The sequence below is a fragment of the Rhopilema esculentum genome, chromosome 8 (genome assembly GCF_057945365.1).
Source record: "Rhopilema esculentum isolate cy_ngs chromosome 8, ASM5794536v1, whole genome shotgun sequence".
NCBI lineage: Eukaryota > Metazoa > Cnidaria > Scyphozoa > Rhizostomeae > Rhizostomatidae > Rhopilema > Rhopilema esculentum.
Window position 1 is genome coordinate 4,532,515 of NC_142822.1, and position 24,850 is coordinate 4,557,364.

General features: G+C 36.1%; 2 protein-coding genes across 4 annotated transcripts; one reads left to right on the plus strand and one right to left on the minus strand.

Annotated features, from left to right (window-relative positions):
* Nucleotides 1-248: 248 nt before the first annotated feature.
* Nucleotides 249-24,435, plus strand: LOC135694925 (dynein axonemal intermediate chain 4). The gene is made up of 25 exons (XM_065213815.2): nucleotides 249-359; nucleotides 1,012-1,204; nucleotides 1,813-1,880; nucleotides 2,434-2,485; nucleotides 2,935-3,002; nucleotides 3,403-3,512; nucleotides 3,882-3,943; nucleotides 5,532-5,651; nucleotides 5,953-6,060; nucleotides 6,635-6,704; nucleotides 7,215-7,367; nucleotides 7,819-7,931; nucleotides 8,238-8,340; nucleotides 8,858-8,997; nucleotides 9,830-9,916; nucleotides 17,327-17,404; nucleotides 17,953-18,026; nucleotides 18,859-19,016; nucleotides 19,759-19,900; nucleotides 20,512-20,599; nucleotides 21,393-21,525; nucleotides 21,896-21,989; nucleotides 23,138-23,216; nucleotides 23,674-23,751; nucleotides 24,238-24,435. The coding sequence occupies exons 1-25, from the start codon at nucleotides 346-348 to the stop codon at nucleotides 24,337-24,339; spliced, it is 2,487 nt and encodes an 828-aa protein (XP_065069887.2). The 5' UTR covers nucleotides 249-345; the 3' UTR covers nucleotides 24,340-24,435.
* Nucleotides 9,567-16,348, minus strand: LOC135694929 (uncharacterized). 3 transcript variants are annotated; one of them, XM_065213820.2, is made up of 3 exons: nucleotides 15,113-16,347; nucleotides 13,370-13,450; nucleotides 9,568-11,814 (listed from the first exon to the last, which is right to left on the minus strand). In XM_065213820.2, the coding sequence occupies exons 2-3, from the start codon at nucleotides 13,437-13,439 to the stop codon at nucleotides 10,277-10,279; spliced, it is 1,608 nt and encodes a 535-aa protein (XP_065069892.2). In that variant the 5' UTR covers nucleotides 13,440-13,450; nucleotides 15,113-16,347; the 3' UTR covers nucleotides 9,568-10,276. The 3 variants fall into 3 exon arrangements, with proteins under 3 accessions (XP_065069891.2, XP_065069892.2, XP_065069894.2); XM_065213819.2 differs by having other exon boundaries at nucleotides 9,567-11,814; nucleotides 13,370-16,348; XM_065213822.2 differs by lacking the exon at nucleotides 13,370-13,450 and having other exon boundaries at nucleotides 9,569-11,814; nucleotides 15,113-16,345.
* Nucleotides 24,436-24,850: the final 415 nt, after the last annotated feature.

The following is a 24,850-nucleotide window of genomic DNA, read 5'->3' on the forward strand; positions in this document are numbered from 1 at the left end:
AAAATTTTCTAACCTATTATTGCAAAAAAGTGGGGGAGTTATATAGGCCCCTGCTCTAGCCCAATGTCATCCTGCTAGCGCGGTGCCTGATGTTGGATGCATTTGAAAGACGAGTCCCGTTGTTTCCCGCTCTTTTGCTTCCTCTGTTATTATTTTCCTGTGCTTTTGCAAATTATGAAAAAGCAAAGCAACCTTTCCCCCATTCTCTGTTGTCCTTGTGTGAAGTAAGATAACAATTCAACTAAATGATCTACGTGAAAGATTTACAAGGTTGCCAGGTAACTGAATGTAATCGAGACTTGGCCTAGCAAAATCTCACCAAGGGTTGTTGAAGACTAAAGGAAAATGAAAAAGAATTTGTAAGTTGTCTCAGCTTCTTACCTAAAACTATTGCTAGGATCATATGGATTTTCTGTGATCTTGGTTTAGCGGCTGATTACCTTACCCGTAAATGAAAATTTATGCTTTGATACACGAATTCTCTCAGCCACTTTTTATGATTGATGTTGCCCAGAAAGAAAACTTGCAAGTTATTTGCGGTGATCCTGATGGGAAAAATTGAGTAGGATGGCCATGTCTGTTACATATAAGAAAACTTGCACTTCTTGCACAAAGCTTCTTTTTGTGGATAGTGTTTTACGAGGTTTTTGGTGACTCGTACATTGTTTTTGGTGACTCCAAATTGTTTGTTTTCAACAGTTTACACGTTGTTTTTATTTTTCAGTAGTTTACAAAGTTTGTTTTTAACTGTTGCGTTTGCCGTTTGATGAGTTTCTTCGTAAAAAATTAGGATTTCGATTTTTTCTCACGATGTTACAGAAAACTGAGCCGCAAATGTTTGTACTTTCAGCAATTTTGTACCATATTTGCTATGCAAAATTCCCTTTTCCCTTCAAAAATCCTCTTGTTAAACATATACTTGATTGATTGCAAATTCATACCTTGCAAATTGAAAAATGACAATTAATTCCTAATTCTAAAAGTTTTATACACCCTCCCTTCTTGTTGCAGAGGAAAAAGTACCTTAAGTGGCAAGAGAAGTGTTGGCAATGTTAGCATGGCTGGAAGCCAAGCCAGTTATGGCACACAAACTAAAATTGGTTTTAGAGCTTCAAAGAGTACAATGTATGGGACTGGAAGTCGAAGAAATGTTGCCATAGATGAGAGATCACAGAAAAGCACAGCTCAGAAAGCAGCAGTACAGGTAATGTTTGTCAGTGGCATGCATGAATTCAATGAAGTTCCATTATATTGATTTGTAGTCAAAACCAATGTTTAAGTATCCATTCATATCCATTAAAAAGTTGATATATTTCTTTAATCTGACAGGTTTAAAATATGACTGCTTGATTCAATATATTTTGCTATTCCATACATCTCTGTTATATCATTTGAAATGGGCTTTTCATTTAAAAATCAGGAGATTTATGATATGCATTCAAATCACAAACAGTAATATTTTAATATCAAGTGCTCACAGTAATATTTTGAATAAGTTATGCACATGAGTTGAAAGTACAGAACTGTTAGACTAGTTTAGCAAAGCTAAGGTATTTTTGTATAAGCCCCAACCCCTATTAAAATTTTCCTGAATTTTTATGTAGCTAGAAGTGATAATTTTGTCACTTAAAGCTGTATGAATCTATTTAGATCAATATTATCTAAGGGAGGGTGAAGGTAGTTCTGTCTTTCTTTGTCTATTTGCATGTTGTCTGATGTAGGCACTGGAGCTACTTCTGTAAAGATTGTAGTTATGAATGCTAGCAAATAAGGCTCTTTCTTTAGTGTAAAATATCTCCATGCATTTTGTAGGTTTATGATGAGCTAGGTCAAGATGTTACACCAAGGAGCCTTCTACCAGCCGATGTACATTCCCAAAGGTGAGATAACAAGAGCCAAAGCAATTCAAGCCTGCTTATAAAGATGTTTCTGTAGTTGTTTGCTTTTCAAACAATTTTCTAGAATTTTGAAAATATAAGGAGATATTTGCAGGTCTCTAAGCTTGCGATTTTTCATTGAACAGAACTAAAAGCAGAAGTACAGGATACAAAGCTTGTGTGCTAATCAAGTGATGTTAATGTCTTTGTGCAAAAACCTGTAAACAGTTTTATGATGCTCATCATCAAAACAAGGGCAATTCTTAACACAATTGTATCTGCTTGCCTAATTTGTATTTGTGTTATTTCAAAATATGGTATGTAAACTTGTACTGTCAATAAATTTTATATTCATTTTGCATGTCAATCTTTTTGCTTGCATTCAAAGTGATTTTATGATTTAATTGTTTTCTATGAAAATTATGTTTCTTATCTGTTGGCCTGTCTTTTATCAAAGTGCAAAAATAATTTTCAAAACTGATTTTCATAGGATACAATTTTTTCCTCTTTGCTAGTCAGTAAGAACATGATCTACCCATTTTCTACATCTTTGTAGGAAAAATCAAAGTAGCAACATGATTTTGGCTGATTCATCCTCTGTTGGCACTGTAAGAAACACACTCTTCCTTGTATTTTTCAATGCAAATTCTTACTATATCAAAATTTGTAATATTGTAAATGTTAAATGATATCATTAGAATCAACTTTTAAATATTGATAAGTTGTATAAGTCAAAGTTTAAAAGAGTCTTTTAGGCCTGAAATCCATAGGTTTGTGTTACTTTGTATTGCAAATAAGTTTAAAAGCTCCTAAACTTTTTTCTAGTGATATGTAGATATTCATAATTTTATGAGAAAGTGTTTAAATTCTGGTCCAATGGTGAAAAATTGTGGGTAGGGGTACATTCACTAAATTGTACCCCTGGGTACGCCGCTTTTTCTGGATATTTATTTATATAGATGATATTTGCTAGGATTTCCTCCGCACCCTGTAGTCAGTTGATAAGAAGATTGGTTTAGACAATTATTGTTCTGAAATGCCAATCAATCGCTTTTAGCCCTCTGAACTTGCACAGTCAATATATGGAACAAGTATGCAAACAAGCTATGCTCAAGGTTTTACAAGGTAAACAAATGTTTGTAACAGTATTAGTTTTCTGTATAATTTTAGTCATTCTTTAATTAAAGGGCAATATATTTTATCACCATCTGGAAATGTTTATTCAACACTTCTATTATTTGATTTACCCCCAGGAAAGTGACTCTTGGAAGAAAAACAAAAATTTAAGAAGCATTTACTTGCACTGTATGCAGTGAACAAAGAAAAGTAAAGCTTGTAGCCAATACTTTGTAGTCAATGTTTTTGGGGTATATGAACTTATGTACTGGGGTTTACTTATGTAGAGTGTATTTATTTCAGAAAAGGAAATTATTTCTCTTACTTCTATGAGATTTGCCATGATATTGAGATTCATCTTTACTGTTGTTATGGATAGGGTTTATTCTCAATTTATTCTATTTTATAGATCTATGATGGGCTCAATGATTGGAGGATCATCTAGAATTTCATTAGATTCAATAACAGATGAAATAACGGAACCAAGTCATACTCACGACTTTTCAACTGGGCTTACAGGTAAAAGCCAAATACATCCCAATGCAATATTTCTTCTGGTATATATTCTTTCATTTTTCACTTTTTAATGCATTGGGTCTGGTGTAGGCAACTTTTCTCCATTTTTTCACTAAAGTTTTCATATCTTGCAGGCATCTAGTGTGTTGTTTCAGTTAAATTTTTCAAATTAATGAAAATTTTTTTTATCTTTTTGTTTGTGAAAATAGTTTTCAAAAAGACCTAAAAAGTACCCATTCCATTATTTTCACCATTTTCGAATGATCGTTGCTTGTTTAGATATGCTAATAAATTTATTTATGGCCGGTTGCTTTAACTTTTTGCCAAACATTGTTCCAATTAGATGTAGTTTAATTTTTGTCTTAATTGAAGATATTCAGACGAGAAGAGCTTTTGTCAAAGAAGATTTATCTGAAGCTGATCTAGATAAAATGGTAAGTTCTTCTATATTAAACATCTATGACTGTAGAATAACAGACCATCTCAAAACCTAAATTATGCATTGAGGGTATTGCATCGGCAAATCTACAACTGATTTATTCATGTTGACATTATTCATCACAAAATGTTCATGGTAGTGGAAGCTTGTTGATATGTTCCGTGCTTTCACATTTCAGGCCTTCGTTCTTGGTTGATAGGCGTCCTCTGCAAAAGCATTCAACTTTTTGGCTCGTGGGTCTTATCGCTATATAGTTTATTTATGATCTCGGCAACTGAGCACGACTGGTTTCAAAATCAGTTCAACTTGGAGTGGACAGTCTTAAGGTCAAACATTGATACTAAAGCCTACCTGGTTCCCATATAATCGCAAGAGTCGGGAACTGGTTGCCGATCCTTTCTTCCGTCTTCCATAACGACCAAAGAGTGTTCCCATTGATTGGGGACAAGTTGACAACTGTCGGAAAGCGATAAAATATTCTGACAACAAAACCACAGGAAGCAAAAACGCGCCAAATAACTTTCCTATGATTGATTAATTACATCCAAGTGACTATTTTTTAAACAATAGTTGCGACCCTTTCTATGACCGTGTTCCCATTAAAGTTTGCATTTATCGGAAAAGTCGAGAAAGTTAAATTCAGATCAACTCTCGCGACTCAGATAAATTCTCGCAAAAATGTTTTCCCTTTAAAATCGGGAGACCAACGCAGACTATTGCAGACCGTCGTCAACCCTCTTCCGATCTTACGGGAACCAGGCTCAAAGGGTCACGTGATGAAGTATTTTGGGTGTACCGTCTCATTTTATCGTGAATCAATGCCTTTTATTCTAAAATTAATAAGTAGAACGATGCACCACTTAGTTGCTTTGCTTCAAGGAAGTTTCTGCAAACGTTTGAATGGGCTTTGTAAGGGGAAGTTGCTTTGGTTTAAAGGATATATGATTAATTTGAGTATAAGTATTACGATCCCACTGAGCCGACAGAGCTTGTTTTAACTCTATTGGCAACTTATTTTCCTATTGCAAAAGAAATACATTCCTATTTGGAGAAATTCAAAGAGGAATTTTTGCTGAGAAACATCAGCCAAGTTGGGCTTGTAGACAATGTCATTCAGGACCAGGGTTTGAAAAAAGAGTTTTCTTCCTGGCAGCAAAATAAAAGATTCAAGATTTCATGAGAAAGTTTCCAGCCACTGAAAGTGATATTATAGTTGCATGATTTACTTTCAAACATCAATCATTTTGTTTCTACTTTATTAGATGATCAAGGAGAACGTGATTGGGCAAACTCATAGTTTGTTTTCAAGGTTAAAGCTAGTAGATCTGAAAACCAAAAAAAATTAATATTGATTTAATTTCATATCAGTCATAGCAAACTAGATAGTATTGAAACATTGATGTATCTATTTATCCATTGATGTGTCATTTTCCAGCCCTGTCCATAAACGTAGTTATGATTGAATCACTCTTTTTGTAAGTTAAACCACAAACTTCTTGCATTATGATATTCAAGGAAAAAACCTTGCGTGTGTTGCTTGTTTGATGTAACTTCTAACTTTTTGTGTTGATGTTGTTTTTCAGGTTAACGTTAAGCTGTCAGAAACTGACACTATATGGCACTTAGATATGCCTGGTATTTCAGTGTCAAAAGACAGTGATATTGCGGAAGAGGTTAGGATGCGAAACAAGAAATACGAAGAGGTACAAAAATTGCTTTTAGATTCAGGATTTTGTGAAAAAGATTAGCCTGGCGTGAAATTTCAGCCCCAGCAAAAGTATACTGTGTACGTGGAAGGGAGAAAATTGATCAAAGTATATAGTATCTGTCCCAAAGGTAGTATAGCGTGTATCTGTCCCAAAGGTGGAGCGACATTTGCGTTACAACAGTGTTTTCTCTATGTTTTATGCTGTGATTGCTCTGCTTTAAATCTTCAAAGTCGAGTTCAGAACGAGTATGCCCTAATAAATTATGGCGTAACTATTGATTTTGTCTGCCTTGCAGCTACTGAAGAATCGAGCTGGAAATGACATGTATGTTGAGCGTGGTATGCAGACGTACAATAATGCACCAAAACAAAAGGAAGTGCAGACAGTGTACGTCGGTAAACAGGTCAGTTTTGCTCGTAAAACGTTTGATTTGGGGTGGTTTAAGGCTGAATCGAGACAGGCAATGGCTGAATCGAGTGCTGAATTGCAGTTCTTCAATGGAACCTTTATCCAAGTAAAAGGTTGATTGTCGATGCCAGGCTCAATTATATGCTGAGTTTGGTATATCGTATAGCTTGTCACGCGTTCCGACGCGTTCTGTTTCTTTAGAACCTCTCACATAGGTAAAACAGACCCAGGTTTAATTCCCATACTCATATAGCCTCCATTCCCCTGTTTTTAGAGAATGCAATGCGTTTTTAGGTATTTCATAGGCATTCTCTAGTTTTGGTAGTTCACTATCAAGCTACGTGAATTTTTTTCGCTTTAAATCCAGCCAGCGCACCTATTTACACTCAGTAATCGGTGCTTCGTAACTGATCATGCTATAGAAGTATGTATGTAACTGCTTAGATTCTCACTGTTCATTTCAGATTAGAATAACTCTTACCATGGGCATTTCTTGAATCTTGATGATAATGAGTATTCTTATTCCGTAGCCTATTTCATAGTTCTTGAATTTATGAAACTGATTGCAGGATTTTGGATGCATGGCTACGAATTGGGACCTTTACGACACGTTTGCCAAGACTGACCCGAAGAAGGACGGTAGGATGCTTTCAAATCCGTACATATCGTACACAACAAATTTAAACTTTTATTTAAGAGACATAGCCTGATAGGTATTGATTCCTATGACCTCAAGAAAGGCTGGTTTAATAGGAAGAAAGTCGAATTTAGATCATGCCTGTTTTCCACTTCTTTGCATCAGTTTCAATTATTTTGCCTTCAAGGTTCATAGGCATATAGACAAATATGTATTTGTCATCTCATCTTTCCATTTTATTTACGTGACTAGCATTAAATTTGTTAATGACATTGTGTGGATTTTATAAAAATGAATATGAATTTATGAAAATATTGTCCAAATATACAGATTTTTAACTAGTCATTAGATTGGATTGCTAGTCAAGAGGTTTTCCAGCACAAAGCAGTCATATTGTTGTGATTGCCATTCTATGCTCAGATCTTTTTTTTAAAACCCTGCTCGTGTTCTGGATTATTATAATGATTTATTCTCGTTCTTCACCGCTCCAACTTTTATCTGGTGCATTCTAGATGCAAAAGGAGATGGATTTATTGAAAGCCTCAGCAGACCGAGCTCGCGAGAAGGCAATCAAGAGACTGAGGCACTGCCTAATGTTGTGGACGGTGGAGATGTTGCGTTGACAAATCTTCAAAAGAGCACAAGCGTGCAGTCGTTGATGACAGGTGGGCGATTAGTTGTACAAAGCAAAAGAGCAAATATAGTATTGCACTTGGATAAAAATAAAAAAGTACCCTCATTTAAAAAATCTCCAAGCGTTTCACTGTCATCTATCGCTGAAAGCACGGACCCATATTGATGCATTGCGTGATGTCTACAGTGTAAAATTTTAATGGAAAAATTTAAGTGCAGTTAAACACGAACAGATGCAAGCGGTATTAAAGTAACTTAGCTCATTCCATGTTGATCATGCTCTCTTTTGTTTATTCTTTATTTTTATTCTTTTATTTGTTACAGATTTCTACTCATTCTGCATGATCTCTAGATTTTCTTTTTCTTGGTTTTCAGAAGTTATTTCGTATTCTGCTCAGACGATCCAATCTGAATCCATAAATAGTCGCCCAAACCACCCTTAGTCTTTTTTTTATAAATTTTGACTTCTAGACTTTTTTTCAGAAAGCAGAGCGAGTTTTATGACAACGAGTAATACGTCTGATGTTGGGGATCTGCAAGAAAGGGAGAGTTTGTCACAAGCCAATATCGATATGCAAGCTGAAAAAATCTTAAAGGTTAGTCCTTTGATTATGCGAAAACCACCCGATGGCTATTAACTCACTTGCTTGTTTTATCATAAGTAATTTTCTCGCAGCAATTTACTTTCAAACATTACTTTGAAATATAGACATGTTCTTGTGTATTTTTATTTATCATTCTGTTATATGATTACGATTTTGTGTCGTTATAGATTTGTGACTTTGCTCGCAGCTTCTGATATCATCGATATTGTATTGGTTGGGTGTGGATATATTTTAATGCATTTTCATATTTTTATATGATGGTATTATGATGCGTTTTGTTATTTTCGACCGTTTTAGTCAGAATCGATGAAGAAAAACCTATTTGTAGTGGAAAGAGCTGTCGTTCAGAATATATTCCATGCAAAGCAAGCAAGTTACAAGGGTCTTGTCGCAGTTACAGGTATTTCACTCGGTTTAAAAGTTTTTTTTAAGTAAAAAAGCCTAGGATTAAGTGAGCTTATGTACAATCAGTCTAGGATTAAGTGAGCTTATCTACAATCCGTACACAGAGGCAGTGTAAGGTATGGACATTTGTTGGTGCAAGTTTTAATATGCAACTTTGGATTTGATTAAGCTTATAGTCATATAGTTATGTGTTCGTCTGTTTGGAATTGAAAAATTGACATTTGGCATCAAAGTAAAGTTGCCTTTATCCTTTGGCCGTATACCTGTAGCCTCCTTCAACCGTTCAAAACTAGAATTAAACTGGACAATCTGCACATGCTGTTAGTCATCTTCTTTGTCTCGTTTTGTCAAGTTTGATGAATCTGACTTTTCGAATCCAGCTTTAAAATGTATTTTATGAAAAACTTCATATTCTACATATGGCAAGTTTTTGACATAATTGTATGTAGTACCTCAGTCATTCGCGGTTCAACCTTAAAGTTTCAAGTGGTATATTGTCAATTCTTTCCCAGATTCGTCTAAAGAACCTTCGGAGGAAAAAGAAGCAATCGAAACAAAGATTGGTCCAAACCTCACAAGGTTATGGGCATATTCCTGCAACATCACGAAAGGGAAAAAAGTTAACTGCATGGCATGGAACAAAGCGAATCAAGTGAGCATTCAAATTTTCTCAAAAGGAGGGGGCTGTTACGGTACTCACAGCTTTACCCTCATTAATGCTGCTAATAGGCTATAATGGAAATAACCAATTTTTCGCATGCTTGCATGCTAAACCTACTCGTTATCAAAGTCAAGGCATATTACCTCTTGGTTGTTCTTTGTTTCCTGGGCTGCAGACGATGGGCCGTCAGGGGGGCCATACCATCTCCTCATTTCTTCCCCAGAAAATAAGGTACCTAATTGAAACTGTTTTGGGATTTCTGTTTTCTTCTTACTTTTGCTCATTATCTCACGTTTTTTCTCTGGAGAGTGTGTCACGAAAAGTACTTTAGTGTGCTATGCTTCCACTTTTCCGTGCTATCTTCGAGCCCCTGATGACTGAGCAAAAAGTCATCGCAAAGTCAAAGCTAATTCTACGTTTTTCTTCCTTGTGTGAGTTAGCATTTAGTTTGACAGTCGTGTCAAATTTAAATATGATATTTCTTCTAGAGACGGCAAGGTACAGTAGCAAGTTTGTTCATATCAACGATCCGAATTTTGTTAATTGTCTTCTTGATTTTATCAAAAAGTAAGAATAGATGGAAGTGTCACTCTATGTTTGATATGATTCTTTAACTTACTTTAAATATCTGATATATATGTTCATTTCTATCAACAGTTCTAGTGGCATATCAACAATTTTTCAACGTTTATAACTACAAATCACAAATTCACCTAGCGATGGTACAATATTTCCTAACACATTTTAGTTATCAGTTTCAAATTTTTCTATTATAACTTCAACATTGAAGCCCAGACTAATTAGAGGATAATCTGAATTATAGGATCTTTTGGCAGTTGGTTATGGCAATTTCGGGTCAGATTTAAATGAAGAGGGTCTTATTTGCTGCTGGTCATTGAAGAATCCAGAAGTAAGATCGATTTATTTTCTTACTGTTTGTCTTCGTCTCGCTTCATTTTATGATTTCTTGGCACAAATTTTTTTCCATGAAAATAGCTAAACATTTGATAATCTTTTTTCACCCTGTACATTTTAAATCATAAAATAACACAAAAGTTTGATTATGTATGAAAATGGTCTAAAATGTCGCGTTTAATTTCCATATATATTTGTTCTTCCTTGCGATTTTATTTGAAATCATAGACGCATATTTTATTAATCAATGCTGAAAACTATCAATTATGATTATTTATCTCCTTTAATGCTATGTATATCTACAAAAAAGATTTCGATCTATCCTGATGATTTTCTCGTACCCTGACGATTTTTCTTAATCATTCAAAATAGTCATTAATATGCTAAACAAAAATGTACTTGAAATCTCATTGAGACCCGTCTTTCGCAGCCGTACCCTCGAAATAATTTTTTTCATTGCCTTTTTCAAGTTTTTTATTGATCTTGTTCGCTCGCTCACGTCCATTGGATTCGCCATCTTGCTTTTCACGGTCAGCGTTTTCCTGTGCAAGATCAAACATATTTCGTTATTAGCCACCGAGTATTCGTTTAATCGATCGCGCTTCTCTTCCCATGATATCGTCGCTTTGAAGTTTCTTCCATTGCCGAGCTTGATAGTGAAATCTTTCCAGATGGTAAACAAATTTGGATTAATGCACGCCCATCCTTGTGTGATCGAATCAAAATCGAAATTGGATATTACGTTAGGAAGCAATTTTAAATCTTCTCTTGATTTCTGGCTCCTTGGTTGTTGCATTTGAAATACATCACGAATGCATTGCACCCTCAGCCTCGTATTTTTCAGGTATCTTCCCCCCATGCTTGCCAGCTTTCCAAGACAATAGATAAACCCATCACAATTATTCTCGCGATTAAGGATTTCATGTCTCTTTCGCTCTGTTTGAAAATACTCAATATTAAGTCTTTGACGACTCTTCCTTGCTTTCTCCAACGCGTCTTGTAATGTTTGGCAGTTTTGGCCCAGTGTTTGCAAATTGCTCTGAGCAATATCGACTTCGAAACCTTTCTCCATATTTTGAATGAATTTTACGAAAAAATCAAAAGTTATCTCGCAATCACAGTGGCTCAATTCCTTTTCAAACAGCTGAAATGCTGGACGTAGAACCTCTGGATTTTGTTCACCACAAAAATCGATTGCATCTTCAATACTAGTTCGTGATGTTTTTATAGGCAGCATTCCACTATCCAAAAAACCTCTTGGGTTGCTATCGTAAAGCAAGATCATATGTTTTATTCCGTGTCTTAAAACAGTTATTTTTACCTTGATGTGGTTATTGAATGAGCTTTGCTTGTCCAAAAGACTCTTGTACGAGACTTTGATATGCGAACCGTCTGTTAATGTAAACTGTAGCTCTTTCATGCTTACGTGACAAAAAGGCCAGACTTCTACAGTCTCATCAATATTAATCTTGTTCAATAAAGAAAACATCTCAACCGCTATTGCACCCATACTGTTCCACAATTTAGCAATGTTAGTTTCACATATTGTCTCGAGATTTAGTTGCAACTTTTCTGCGTTCAGACAAGTCTCATACATCAATTGAATGACAATTGCATCTCTCGTCTCCACAGCTTTGTATATAATTGCCTCGACTTTTTTCAGCATAACTTGGCTATTCCAACTTGAGTAATATTTCGTAACCTCGTACAACCTTTTGCAAGTTTTTGAAATAGCAAGAAACGAACTAATGTCCAATAACCTTACAATGTTTTGGAGGCAACTCTCGTTTAAATGTAATAGGCTCATTCCGGAGATTTTTCCTTCTTTTCTACACTTTTTCTTCTTGCTTGCCAAACTGCCAAACAACATCATCTCGGCAAGACAGGAGATCCCTAAAATGCAAAGAGAAAATTCGGTTATGATGTTTGCTTTGCTTCATGTTTGAGCAATACTCATTCCCACGAAGTTTGTTTTCATTTTGCCCGGTTAGGGCTCTTATCAATGGATCTCTGCTGTGCTCATGTAATATATACGGGGGTGCTGCCGCCAAACGTTATGAGTAGTACACACGGCTAGGTCAATTTGTGTATACAAATGCAGCCACTTTAAGAGTTTCTCAGAATTGTTTCTTCAAAAGGAAGAACATGAGAGAACGGCTTAAGCTACTTTTTCTTAAAAAGGGAGAGAGCTTGGCGAAGTAAAACACCTCTTACGGAGGGGGTATAAAACTAGACAATAGAAAAATCTTATCAAATCGAAAAAATATATTCGTTCATAAGAAGTCATGGATGTCACGCATAATAAAATGTCTGTAATAGTTATAAAATTCTCAACTCTTTTCAAACTGCAGCTGCTTGCTTTTCCCTGACCATTTGTGGTTCTATTCGGCCTTATTTAATATACTTTACTTTGATTTTATATCATCCTGCTGCATGGACAAATTCAAGTGTTTCATAGTTTCAGTAGCTCTTAACTTAGCATCTTCTTCGTTAAAGTATCGTATTCCTGAAGAAGTTTCAATGGCTCCAAATAAACCTTATTTTCAAGCTGGTCATACCATATCCTATAAATCGCTGCAAAAGTTAATAAACGGTTTCTTTAAAATAATATCACTAAAGGTATATACGCCTCATTACGTCAACTGCCAAGAATAATCGTTATGAACGCAGAAAGTCGTGTTCCAACTGCCCACAAGGTGAGAATACCAGTGAGTAGACTGATTGAACATTGTCTCATTCGGTGTGGGTAGATTTTCGTGAAATGTTTTGAGACCATTGCAAAGGGGCTTTGCCTGCTGATGAACGACATATGATTCTATGATAGTCTAGTGACTATTTACATTGCATCAGACTTGCATCAGACGACAACTGCCCCCCTGATATCGCTTCTTTTTACCAAAACATGGCTGGCAGCTTGATTGAGTCCATTCAGAACGGCAATTCGCAGAATGAAAATAAACTTTTACTTAATGGTTTCCTAGTTACGTTTGCAGCAGGGCACTCAGCATCTTTGAACAGTGGCTGAGGTGCCCCCTGGCTCACTATATTGAAGCCCATTCAAAGGTCTGCACTTGTGCAGCGCTCCTTCCCCGCGGGGCTACCATTCTTATATCGAATTCTACATAGTACATTCAGCATGAATATTTATGAGACGCTTTTCGTACAACAACAGTTTACGGTGCTGTGTTTTATTTCTCAACGATTTATTTGCTGGCAGGCCTATGCATTCCATTTAACGTTATGAATATTTTACTCATTATTCATTTTTCAACTTTATTTGGCAACCTTCAGTTCATTTCGTTCTAATATCACTTATTTCGTTCTAATATTTCTGTCGTATTCCATGTCTACATAGGCTAGGACTGACTAGGCTTTTTAAGACACCTTACAGAATATCTTGAGTGAAATTGTTAAAAAAATTAACTAATAAGGTTAACAATCTTCATACCTTTCTCCTGTCGAACCGAACTGCCTATGCCTTCTGGAAGATCAGAAAGGATGAACGCTGCAATTTCCATACGTAATCTCTCTAAAAACAATAAGGGCACACACTCTTGCAACATTATTCACACTTCTCTTTTATACGTGATACGCATTTTCTTTTTTTAATTGTCCATTTATTGCTAAGGTAGTCTAGCTTTAATAGCACCCTAATAACTAATTTCTTTCATTTCTTTATGATGACAAATCATAATGTTTCCTGGTGCCATAATGCAGCACGCTTTGGGTGATAATATTTCAAAAGAACTGACATTTTAATGAAAATTAAATTTACTACGGCTGTAATAAAACTTTTGTAGTAAAGATTTATGATCGAGAGAACAATTGTGTGATTATGACCAAATTTTGAATGATTTAACCACACGGAAAATATTTGCAAAGGATTTTTTTCTAACAATTTCTGTCGAGGGGTAAGCCACTCTAAAAAAACACGTACATTTTTGGTGGAAATCCTATTATTTTGTTTGAAAATCCCCAGAAATCCTTTTGTTTTAGGGAAAATCTCTTATGCTATTTGCAATAGTGAATTGCCCCTCGATTTCTGTTACTAGTTTGCAAAACTGAGCATGGCAGCCTCTAATTTTGGAAAGAAATCCTGAATTTTCCATTCAACTAAATTCATCTCTGGGAAGATAAATCGTGCCTGTGCGCAGGCTACCGGAGCATGGGTTAATGGGATCCAAAAAAGAATCAATATATTTACGTCACTGACCGAAACCCGTAAGTCTCGTTATTTTAACATTGACATATGAAGCGGCAGGAATTATCGTTTAGCATAGTAACCAAGAATTGTGTAGCAGTTAAATTTCTCCTGAATTATTTTGAAGAAACAAATTTCAAGGTGGTAGGGTCCTAGCAGTAGGAAGGTGCTCTATTGTACATTTTATGATTCCCATATCTCCGTATTCTCGTAGTCAGCTCATTTCATCCGAGGGGCGACTCACTCTTGCAAATAGCGTACGAGATTTTGCCTAAATCAAAAGGATTTCTGGGCATTTTCAGATAAAACAACAGGATTTTCACAAAAGGTGTACGAGATTTTCTCAGAGTGATGTGCCCCCAGAATTCTTCGAAGTGAGTCTTACCCTGTACTGTTAAAGTTTTTCAGCATTATGGAGATGTTAGGTTTGGACGGAGATCTACCATCTTTTCTGCTTGATATTTGGCAAATTTTATGAAAATGTCATATTTGTCAGAAACATTAAGCTTCAGCTGTGGGAATCGAGAGACAAATCGGACCCTGGGGCAAAAGGAGAAACAATCAAAATGCGTAATAACTTCTGCAGATGTGAAATTCCTTGAACGTCAACCCTGGAATTGAATCCGAATTAACCCCACTTCTTATCTTTCGACATTCCTGAACGTCAATCGGAAAATTTTTATGTCTGCTCAACCATTAAAAAATTGAATTTTCAACAGTGCCATGGACCGAAAACAATAAGGTAATTATTGAGCGAAAAAGTATGTTGCTCTGTTCCTTGAAAATCACATCTGTTCTCAGGAAAACTGTGTAGACCGTTAAGAAAAACTCTCAAAAGCCCGCTTTTCCTTCAGAGTAATTATCGTACATCTGAAAGCTGTTCAACAGTTTATCCCAAAATGTAAAAACAGCTATAATATACGACATTCCCCGATTCAGAAAATGATATAGCGATTAAAGAAAATGTGAAATCTTGCAAATATTAGTTACCAAAACACAGTGAGTTGTGAATGCCAATTCTTCACCAAGCAGACTATCCAGCTGCAACTCAAAATCCAGCTCCGTGCCCTCCAAATTACATTCAACATGAATTCGTTATTACTTATCAGTTTTTAAAGACAGTATCGAAAGCATTCGCTCGAATTTGCAATTAAAGTTTCCACAGCTGTCTGAGAATTCGGCCTGCCCAGCAAATCTTTATTGAAAATTTCGTAAGACAGTCGCATTTAAGAAGATATAGTCTAATCCTGTTCAGCGTAAGATTCCATATCTGTGGTCAGGGGGAAGCCTATGCTTGATAATTAGTCTTTGTCTTCTGCCTGTTTCGAGTTATAAGGCTGGATTAAAATGAGGTGACTCTAAAGCATCTAGGAGACAAAGTATATGCAGTGGTGTAGTGCTATCAAAAATAAAAAGGGGGCTCTTGCACAAAATGTTGCGAAAAACAATACCAAGAGTCAAGAAAAACAATATCAAAAGTAGAAGTTTTCCAATGTTGGGCATTGAAAAGGGGGTCGCCCAAGATTTTTTTTGACAATATTGTTCCATAAATAAATATGCCATACCTAGGTGAATGATGAAATCAATGATGAGGATTGGACTAAAGCCCTGGTTAAACGATCCAACATTTCACCCAATATTTCGCCCAACATTTTTCTTTTATGTTGGAATGTGACCTAACGTTGGTGGTCAAACGATCCTACATTTCACCCAACATTTTCACGCGCAGATCCAAAAAGGACTGGATCGCGCTGAAGGCTGCATAGTTTCGCGACATTTTGGTCCCAAAAAACGAGAAACAATCGCTGCCTTCTCTATTTATATTCTCTTCAGATATTTTCGCTGTCATCGCCGTCTTTCAGGACGAGCGTCGCATCCCCTATCAAGGCCGTGGCCTAAATTCGTCCCCCTGCGCTTTCCTGTAGCTTCTCTGTGCTACAGGTTCTTCATTGACGCTTTACGCCTCTTCTTTCGCACAGAATTTGTTATCTTTTGTCATGTTGTCCATAATTAAAGTGTAACTGATTGTCAGCAAATACGATTGTTGAAACGAACAAAACCAGCTCGAGAAAACAATAACGATGCGGTGATGAATTTTGGTGCTCTTTAACCAACTGCGCTTGCGCAGAGCCAACAATGTTGGCTGAGGCGGTCAAACGATCCAACATTTCACCTAACACTTCAGAACAATAGAATTGTTGAATGAAATATACGAGAGAAATTTTTATCATTCTAGTGTGTTATGGAAGGCATCTAATTTAGGAGGAAAATGTTCTGATTAAAAAAAGGATGTTTGACAAGGTGCAATGATCAAACTATGTGCCCCTCACTGATGCACAGTACCTTTTAATTCTAGATGCAGCTTGCACCAGGTAATCAGAGCTGACAGAATTCGTTTAGCGAAAACATATAGCTTCGAGACTAAACACACATATGCATAGAAGCTTTTTTAGTTTGACTTTGCCATGATCGTAGCATGGAGCTACACCAATTGTAATGTCCCCCCCCCTGATTCTTTGAAATGCTTATACTCGCGAACCTTTTTTTTCAATTTGCTTTTGCTCTGCCCAGAAGTAAGGTCTTTGTGTTTTAATCTGTCTTGGTGTACAATCACTGCCAAAATTACTTGGAACACCCAACACTTTGCGCTGTGCTTTTCTATTTTTCATTTGTCTTCCCGAATACAACTACTTCCGCCCCTCTTTCCCCCCAAAACAATGTTGAAAGTATAGAAAAATATCAGACAAGGCACATGAAAAAGCGTACTCCACTAAAAGACTGTATGTCTCTTTTCTGTGAAAAGTTAAAAATTTGAAACACGTGGTGATTCCTTTGAGACCTGGAATGGTTGCATTGCCAGATACGGACTTTTCATTGCAGAGTCTCAGTTCCTCGGGCTGTACTTTTCCTGTCGCCTTGATTGAAGGCCTTTGCGTATACATTGCATACAATTTTGCAGAATTATGTCGGTTAAACCCACAATTTCTCGATTATGCAAAATCTCCTCACGAGGAAACTGACACATTTATCTGCTAGCGGTATTAATCTGAGGTATGACACTTTAAAGCACTGAAAGAACAAAACCAGCTTGAGGTTTGACATGTGGACATTCCAACATTTTTCAGCGACCCAAATTTCTTCACTGCACGTGGATTTATGTTTGTAGATAGACAGAAAGATTAAGATTTGGTTTTCTTTTTTCAGTTTCCTGAAAGGCTTTATCATCTTCCTAGTGCTGTCACAGCGTTGGATTTTTCGTCTGCCTTCCCGAACCTTTTGGCCGTAAGTCTTTCTGTATCAAATGGTTATATCTATATTATCCCTGCCAAAGGATCCTTGCCATGTCTTGATACCAAAGCGTTATTATAAAACTTTGGCATTCGCCGGTAAAAGTAGCTGACCCCGTAACCCTTCCCCCATAAAACAATGTTTATAGAGTTACCTATCCTACTATAATTGATGGAACGAAACCGAAACTCCGTAGGTCATATCAAACAGCAATGAAATTATTAGAGTAGAATAGGAGGATGTTATTGTTAAATTAATTTACATCAATCGATGCTAGTGTACTAGTGTACGTTTGGCAGGCATCATTATTGGCCAACTTAAATTGAGTTGTATTTATCGTGTTATATATTCCTCTGATCTTTGCCATCTGAAAACAATTAAACCATATGAACTCATTCTTGGTGTTTAGCTATTGTGAGATATTCCTGAGACAAGTTTTTTGCAACATTTTTTTACCATTGCAGTTTCAAATAAGTAAGAATTTATTGCTTAGAATATTTTTAAATTTATTGTTTATTTTATTTGTTTACTGTTGTGTATAGGTGGGACTTCGTGATGGGACAATAGCCATATACAACGTGAGGCATACGACTGACTCTGCTGTATTGGACAGCTCGTAAGTTGACATTACATGCAGCATCGCCAGATCACTGTCATATTCACGATAGAATTCACTTCTAATTCACTGCATAACCTATATGTTCATCAAGGCTTCTAAGAGGGCATGCCCACTGAGATGGAAGGGGCGATTGCCTTGAGGCCCAGTGCCACCAAGGGTCCAGTATAAATTTTAACAGAAATGTTATTTAAACATGTTATAAAGATTTAAACAGAAAAAGTCTTTTTAAAATGAAAATTACATTTTCATTTGAAAAAGAAACATTAATGTACTTATCAGGGTTTAATCATATTTCAATCCCAAACTTAAATTTTTCATTATGTTGGAATAATCAAATCGAGGGGTCCTCTGAAATAATCAAATAACACCTTTGTTGTGGCTCTCGATGGACCTCTAAGAGCATATTATATTGATGGACTATAGAGTAAGCATGAATAGAAGGGCATCCACGTGATTATTTTTAGCGAATTCATTGTGAATATTGAGCATTGATAAAGGATAAGGGCAATGATCAGAAAGTTGCATAAAGATATAACGTATATTGTCTTTTCAATATAATTTGTCCTACAATTATTTTTAAGATGATACACAGCTTGTTCAATCTGAAATGTTCAACATGACAGTCCCATCAAACTACGTCTTTAAAATGTTTTAGTATCTTTAGCGTTACCTTGTGTAAGCTCAATGTTTAGCTAAGCATTGATCTTTTTTCAATTCCTTGGCCTATCGGCTTATAGTGTCTTGGCGTTAGGTGTCCTGTCCTGCGAATCGTAGCCAAGAATCGACATTTGATAAATAACAGTATGATTGCGAATCTCCTTTTTTGTAGAGAAAGTCATGGAAAACAATCAGGCCCAATTTGGCAACTTAGGTGGATCGACCGTAATAAAGGAACGGGCGAAGACAAAGGTGGCGAGGTTTTAGTTTCTGGCTCAGCCGATGGTCGGATAACCCAATGGTCGATACGAAAAGGCTTTGAATTTCAAGGTTTGTTATCATTCGATATTTTCCAGAAGGTACAGGACCATCAACTTTTAACTGGCCAAAATACTCTTCTTCCTTGTAGGTACCCTCCCCAGGATCCAACAAAGTCCTGTTTTCTCTTATTCAAACGTTGAACTAAACTGTGCAACATTGCTACCCCGCCCTTTCGTAATTCCTTAAGTTCGAGCAGTGATTTTAAATTAGGAGCTTTTTTTTCATACGCAAATAAACAAACCTGAAGTAGACTTATGAATTGAAACAAGTGTATCTACCTCTCCACATTTAATAATAAAGGCAGTTAAAAAGAGGAGCTTTTTGCTGTAGGGCAATATATATAAACAAGTAGCAAGACCCTTAGATGACACAGGGCCTTTTTAACATAAAAACTCGGGGGCTAATTGCCTCTCGATTCCCAGGGAATAAAACAATAGGCTATTGTCCTTATAAACAAATGCTTGACCCCCTAGCTGATTTCCCTCAAAATAAGCTATGAGATAACACGAGTAAGCCAAAAACATACGAAAAGCACATCTTAGTTTACTACAGTAGATTAGTGTTTTAGGAGCAAAATTTAATTATTTAAGTCATTTAATCACGAGTATTTCAGTATTTTATTTGCGTAGGCAGGAGCCACCTACAATTACTAACTTTAAAGGCCCCAAAGTTAGATTTTTAGAAAATGCATTGGGTAAAAATTTCTGCTGTTCCGTAATCGTGAATTTTCCTTGTTTCTTTATTGATTTAGATCTGATGAAGCTGAAAAAAATGAACGTAGCAAAACAAGCAGGAAAATCGCCAACAAAAGGAGACGGGAAAAAGGGAGACGCTTTAATATCGCGATATGTCGCTGCAATGTGCTTTGATTTTCACCCTGATGATGGAAATTTGTAAGTAATGTCTCATCGATTTGATTAACGAGTTTAATACCAAAAACCGTTAGAAACTGTGGCCCATGTAATTTATGTTTCCGTATGGTCTGGCTATTAGGCTCTCATTCATGTGCGGTAGTATTATTACGTTCCATCAAATTCCCCTTTACTTTCCACATCTCCCAGTTGAGGAGGTCTGTTCTCTGGATACAAAGGGAGATCACTGCCCTAGTATACCGATATCAAATTTTACCCATTTTACCCCTTTAAAAAATTTTTAGCCTCGTCGAGTTGCAGGAAACCATTTTCATTGTGTTTTTAACATCTCCTGTTAGATGATAACTGTAATGATTGATAACGAGAGTCACATGGGTAAGTTGGGAGTGATCCCTGCCTAAGTTACAAGTACTCATTAGAGTGTTTGGGGTCCACCCAGTGACAACAAAACCATTTGCTCTTTTCTTACGCCATCAGTTATCGATACCTTACACGCAAATTAAGAACGTATTTTTCAGGTGCTATCTGTTGGTATTAAAAGCATCATATTTCCTGTCGTTCAGGGCCTGTGAATAATCTCCACCCATGCAGGGAGAAAGCGAAACTCTGATGTTTTGATTCTATTTCTTTAGATACATTGCAGGGTCAGAGGAGGGAAATATATACAAATGCTCGTGTTCGTATAACGAGCAGTTCCTTGAAACCTATACCGGTCACACAGTGAGTATGGTACAGATGTCAAGAATTTTTTGTATATCTTTGACTTTAGGATTGCTTTCAAATGTACCTGCACTGCAAGGTTGTATCATTCGTGCTAGTTGATGAAATGTACTTACTTGATTTGTACTGTAAAACTCTCCCGAACAGCGCAGTTATATCATCAAATAGTTTTAATGTATGATACTATGGACATGTTCATAAAACAATACAATAACAATAACTTGCAAAAATATGCCACCTGAAATTTTTAAGTTTAGATTTAGTACTTTTTGCTGCCTGGATGAATAGGGACAAAATGCGAGAGCTTAGATACTGGTTATTGAAGCCTTTTATGTTTGAGTACTCAAGACTGAAGATAGGGTTCAATACATAAAAGTGTGTAAACATTGACATTTTGTTTATGTGGTTGTGATTTGTAATTTCTGGTACTAATGCAGTTGCAGTTTTAGTTGTTTATTTTCTGGAAAGGCTTTCTGAACTACATGGCAAGAAGCTTTTAGCCGTTGAATTGCGCTTTAAGGCAATTTGAAGCAACGTATTCAGGCCATGCGATTGTCTTAAGAAGTTCTCTTCCAATTCTATTTGTAAAGCAGCTCTAGCTGGTGCCGATGAGAGGGGGACAGCCGTGGTAAATTTCCGGGGCCTGGATCTCAAGAAGGACCTCTGGATTCAGGCATAAATTCATATCTGTTTTGTATGTCTCCTTCATTGCCCGTGCATCTGTGTATCTTTACGGCATCTACAATGCTACTTGGATTTTTGTATCAATTATTTTGTATAATTTTTTTCTTAGGGTCCAGTTTATAAAGTTGTTTGGTGTCCGTTTCTATCGGATGCTTTCATAAGCTGCAGTGCCGATTGGAGTATTAGAATATGGCACCAGGACAAACAGTCACCAGTTTTAACTCTGCAATCAGCACAGGCAAGTGTTGTTAAAAACGTATGGTTAATTGTTAATTCAATAGCGTTGCCAAAGAAAAAAAAATTGCTTATTCATCCTTCGTTCTACTTCTGCTCCATATATCATGTCAATCTGATACCCCATTTTTATACGTTTTTCGATTTTTCTATCTCAATAGCGCCTTTCGAGAACCTTCTTATTCAAATTTTAGCTCGTGTATATGTTTCGTAGCAGAGTTCCTTATTCTAAAAATTTGAAGTTCAAACACAGAAAATATCCAAGCTTCTGCCCCTACCCCCAATAAGCCATAATTCCAGACTAAATAAAAGAGCGATTTGTAAACATCTTTTAAAAAAACATCTATTTAAATGTTACATTCATTCAATTTTAGGAAGCAGTAAGTGATATTGATTGGTCCCCGCGATCCCCCACCGTAATTGGGGCTGTCAATGACACGCAGGTGGAGATTTGGGATCTCGCTTATAGCACGTGAGTTGGCCTTCATAGAGTGAACTACTATGTCAATATTATCTTTTGAGGACAGAGCCAAAAAACGGAGGATTCCAGAGACTTTTCATGATTTGATGTAGTTTTATTATGAAACAACAATCAAATAGCAATTTAGACTTTCTCAAAAGTTAATTTCGTCGATAATGGCTCATTCGCTATTGTGAGTGATATTTATTCATTATATGCCTGAGGTGAATTATTTTACAAGGAAGTAGGCAATGAGTTCAAAGAAAGTTTCGGAAATTGATGAGAAGGGGCACCAGGTATTGCCATGAGGTAACCTTTAGCGCTCTGGTCTAACGCTGGTAAGGACCCTCAAGTGATGCCCAGGTAGCCATCCCCTTACAGACCCTTTTTTAGGCAAAGCTTCTTAAAAGAGAAGAGCTTATTGCCAATAGTATGCAAAAATGCCTGCTTAAAAGGTTTCAGATGACCCGAAATTTAGGAATAGAATTTCAAAAGTGCTTAAGACAGATAAACATCACTGAGGCAGGCCATATTTGGTGACCAATTTGTACAAAAATGCTTAGAATTTCCTATAGCTGTCTATTATTTCTATCACATTTAAAGGTTCGTTAAACATCCGTATCTTTCGAGACCTGTAATTTTTTTTTTAATTAACAAGGTTTGCAGAAGCTAGACCTCATGTTTTGGAGGTTTTAAGAAATATTGGAAATTTAGAAAAAAGCAGAAAATAATACAGGTTATATGAACTGCTTTGAGAATTTCTCAGTGACTAGGCTCACGGGCTATCCAAAGGTCTGAGTTTCCAGTCTTTGCTATGACGACACTTTTACTTGCAGTTCATAGAGTAGCTAGAGCTCTGTCAAATCACGACGTTTGGTAACATCAAGAGGAAGGACTAGGAGTGGACACTGCTCGATAATCGCGATTTCACGATGTCCTAAAAACTACCTTTGAAGCTATGAAGATGCCAATTACAATTAAGTGTTTCATTTACTTGTAGGAGATGAAGAATATTTTTTAAAAGAATTAAAGGAAATTCGCTCACTAAGGGCCTCAATGAAGCCATATATGAAAGTAATGACGGGAGCAGACTCTTAATTTATTATTTAATCATCCTCATCGTCTTTATTAACGACTTTAAGACATTAATCTTTTTTCAGGCTTGATCCGCTGATAGTTAACGTTTCGATTGACAAGAATCTTCAGCTAACCTCCATAATATTTGCTATTGATACTGAGGTAAGAGCCTAGAACATCGTGTTTTGTGTGTCTTTATTCTGTCATTACCTTTTTTATGAAAAAGTTTGGAGGTACTTAAGGAAATCTTAATGATTAATTTTGTTACAATGCTAATTGCTTTTATAGTTTCATAGTTTATAGTTTTATGGTTTTACTGCTCTTTCAAGAAAACTGATAATCTTTAAACGACCTTTCTTGTTTTTTCTAAATTGTTCAATGTTTATCAATGCCACAGCATTTATTCTGAATAATTTAGAAATGTTATATTTGTTGCGTCAGCCAAAAATTTCTTATGGTTTTATTCCTTAAATTCTTTATTAGTTTATTACGTTAACATCTAATCTAACCTTCACTAAAAGAAAAAGTGCGCAAAATTTTTTGAAGACTTTAAGGTTAAGATTGAAGTGAAATTAGTTACTACAGTAGCTTTCATTCATTTTTCTGTCTATAACAACAGGCAGTCTTGATTGGCGACAGTGAAGGACAAGTTACTGTTTACCAGCTGAGATCAATGCCGTCAATATCACCCCATCAGGTGCATGTTATTCGTAATGTTATCTTGCTTATTTCAAGAATAGTACAGTCTTCCATCCCTCCGTTACTACCATTATGGTAAAAAGTTCTTTGCTGGAAAATGAATCTATGACTTTATAAAAGGAATTTCTTATCTACAATATACTTTTATCATAGTCTTAAAAGAGAGGTTGTTCATAACAGCTTGCCTAAACAAAATGCCCTCGAATTAAAGGTAAAGTTATTTTGATAAAGAGGAAGGAAGACAGATTTGTAAAGCTGTTCTTGTTTGGTGCAGTTCTCCCAATGTTTTGAACGCAATTGCAGGTGCCCTATTTTTAATCTGTGATTTTCCTTCCCAAAGTTCTTAATCGGTGACTTTTGCAACTTTGAAATGCTTCCAGCACAAGAGTGGAACTTTTTAAAATAATGTTAACCTGTTTTTTTAAAGAATAACTGTTGCGCTTGTTTTTTGGTACATATTTAAATGTCTAACTGGTTCTTTTAGGTTGGGATTCTCTCCAAAATGATCCACACTGTGGATGCCAATCATCTTATCGACGAAGAAGATAATTATGAAAACGATAACGAGGCACCGTTGAGCAGATAATGTACCACAGAGTTGGTTATATCAAGGATTGTAAAGTTTTGTTGTAAAATTTGTAAATAATGTTCTTATTTGATGCTCTGGAGAAGATGTGATTAAGATTGTTATCTCATTTTCTATGTTTTTTTCTGGCTGTGATTAAAAGTTAACCAATAACGTTCTGCTATTCCATCGTGATTTTTGCACGCTTGTGTTTGACTTTTTTTATGCATATTAAAAGAACGCACAATAGCCCAAAATTCTTTGCTTGATCTTGCCTATACTGGGTCCTAATTCACAGCAAAGCCAAATAATTTTTCATTGTCACCTACGACCAACTTACGCCGAATATGAAACTTTACTATCATCTAATACGCCTTTATCGATGTTTATAATGGTTTCCTCTGCCCGAGTATTCACCACTATGTTGCAACCTGTGTACGCACAAATAGAAAAGCAATTGATTTTCTTGCGTTTTGAAAAATCCTATCATGACGGCGCTTGTTTGCTTGGTTTTTCTTATTCTTCGCGAGAA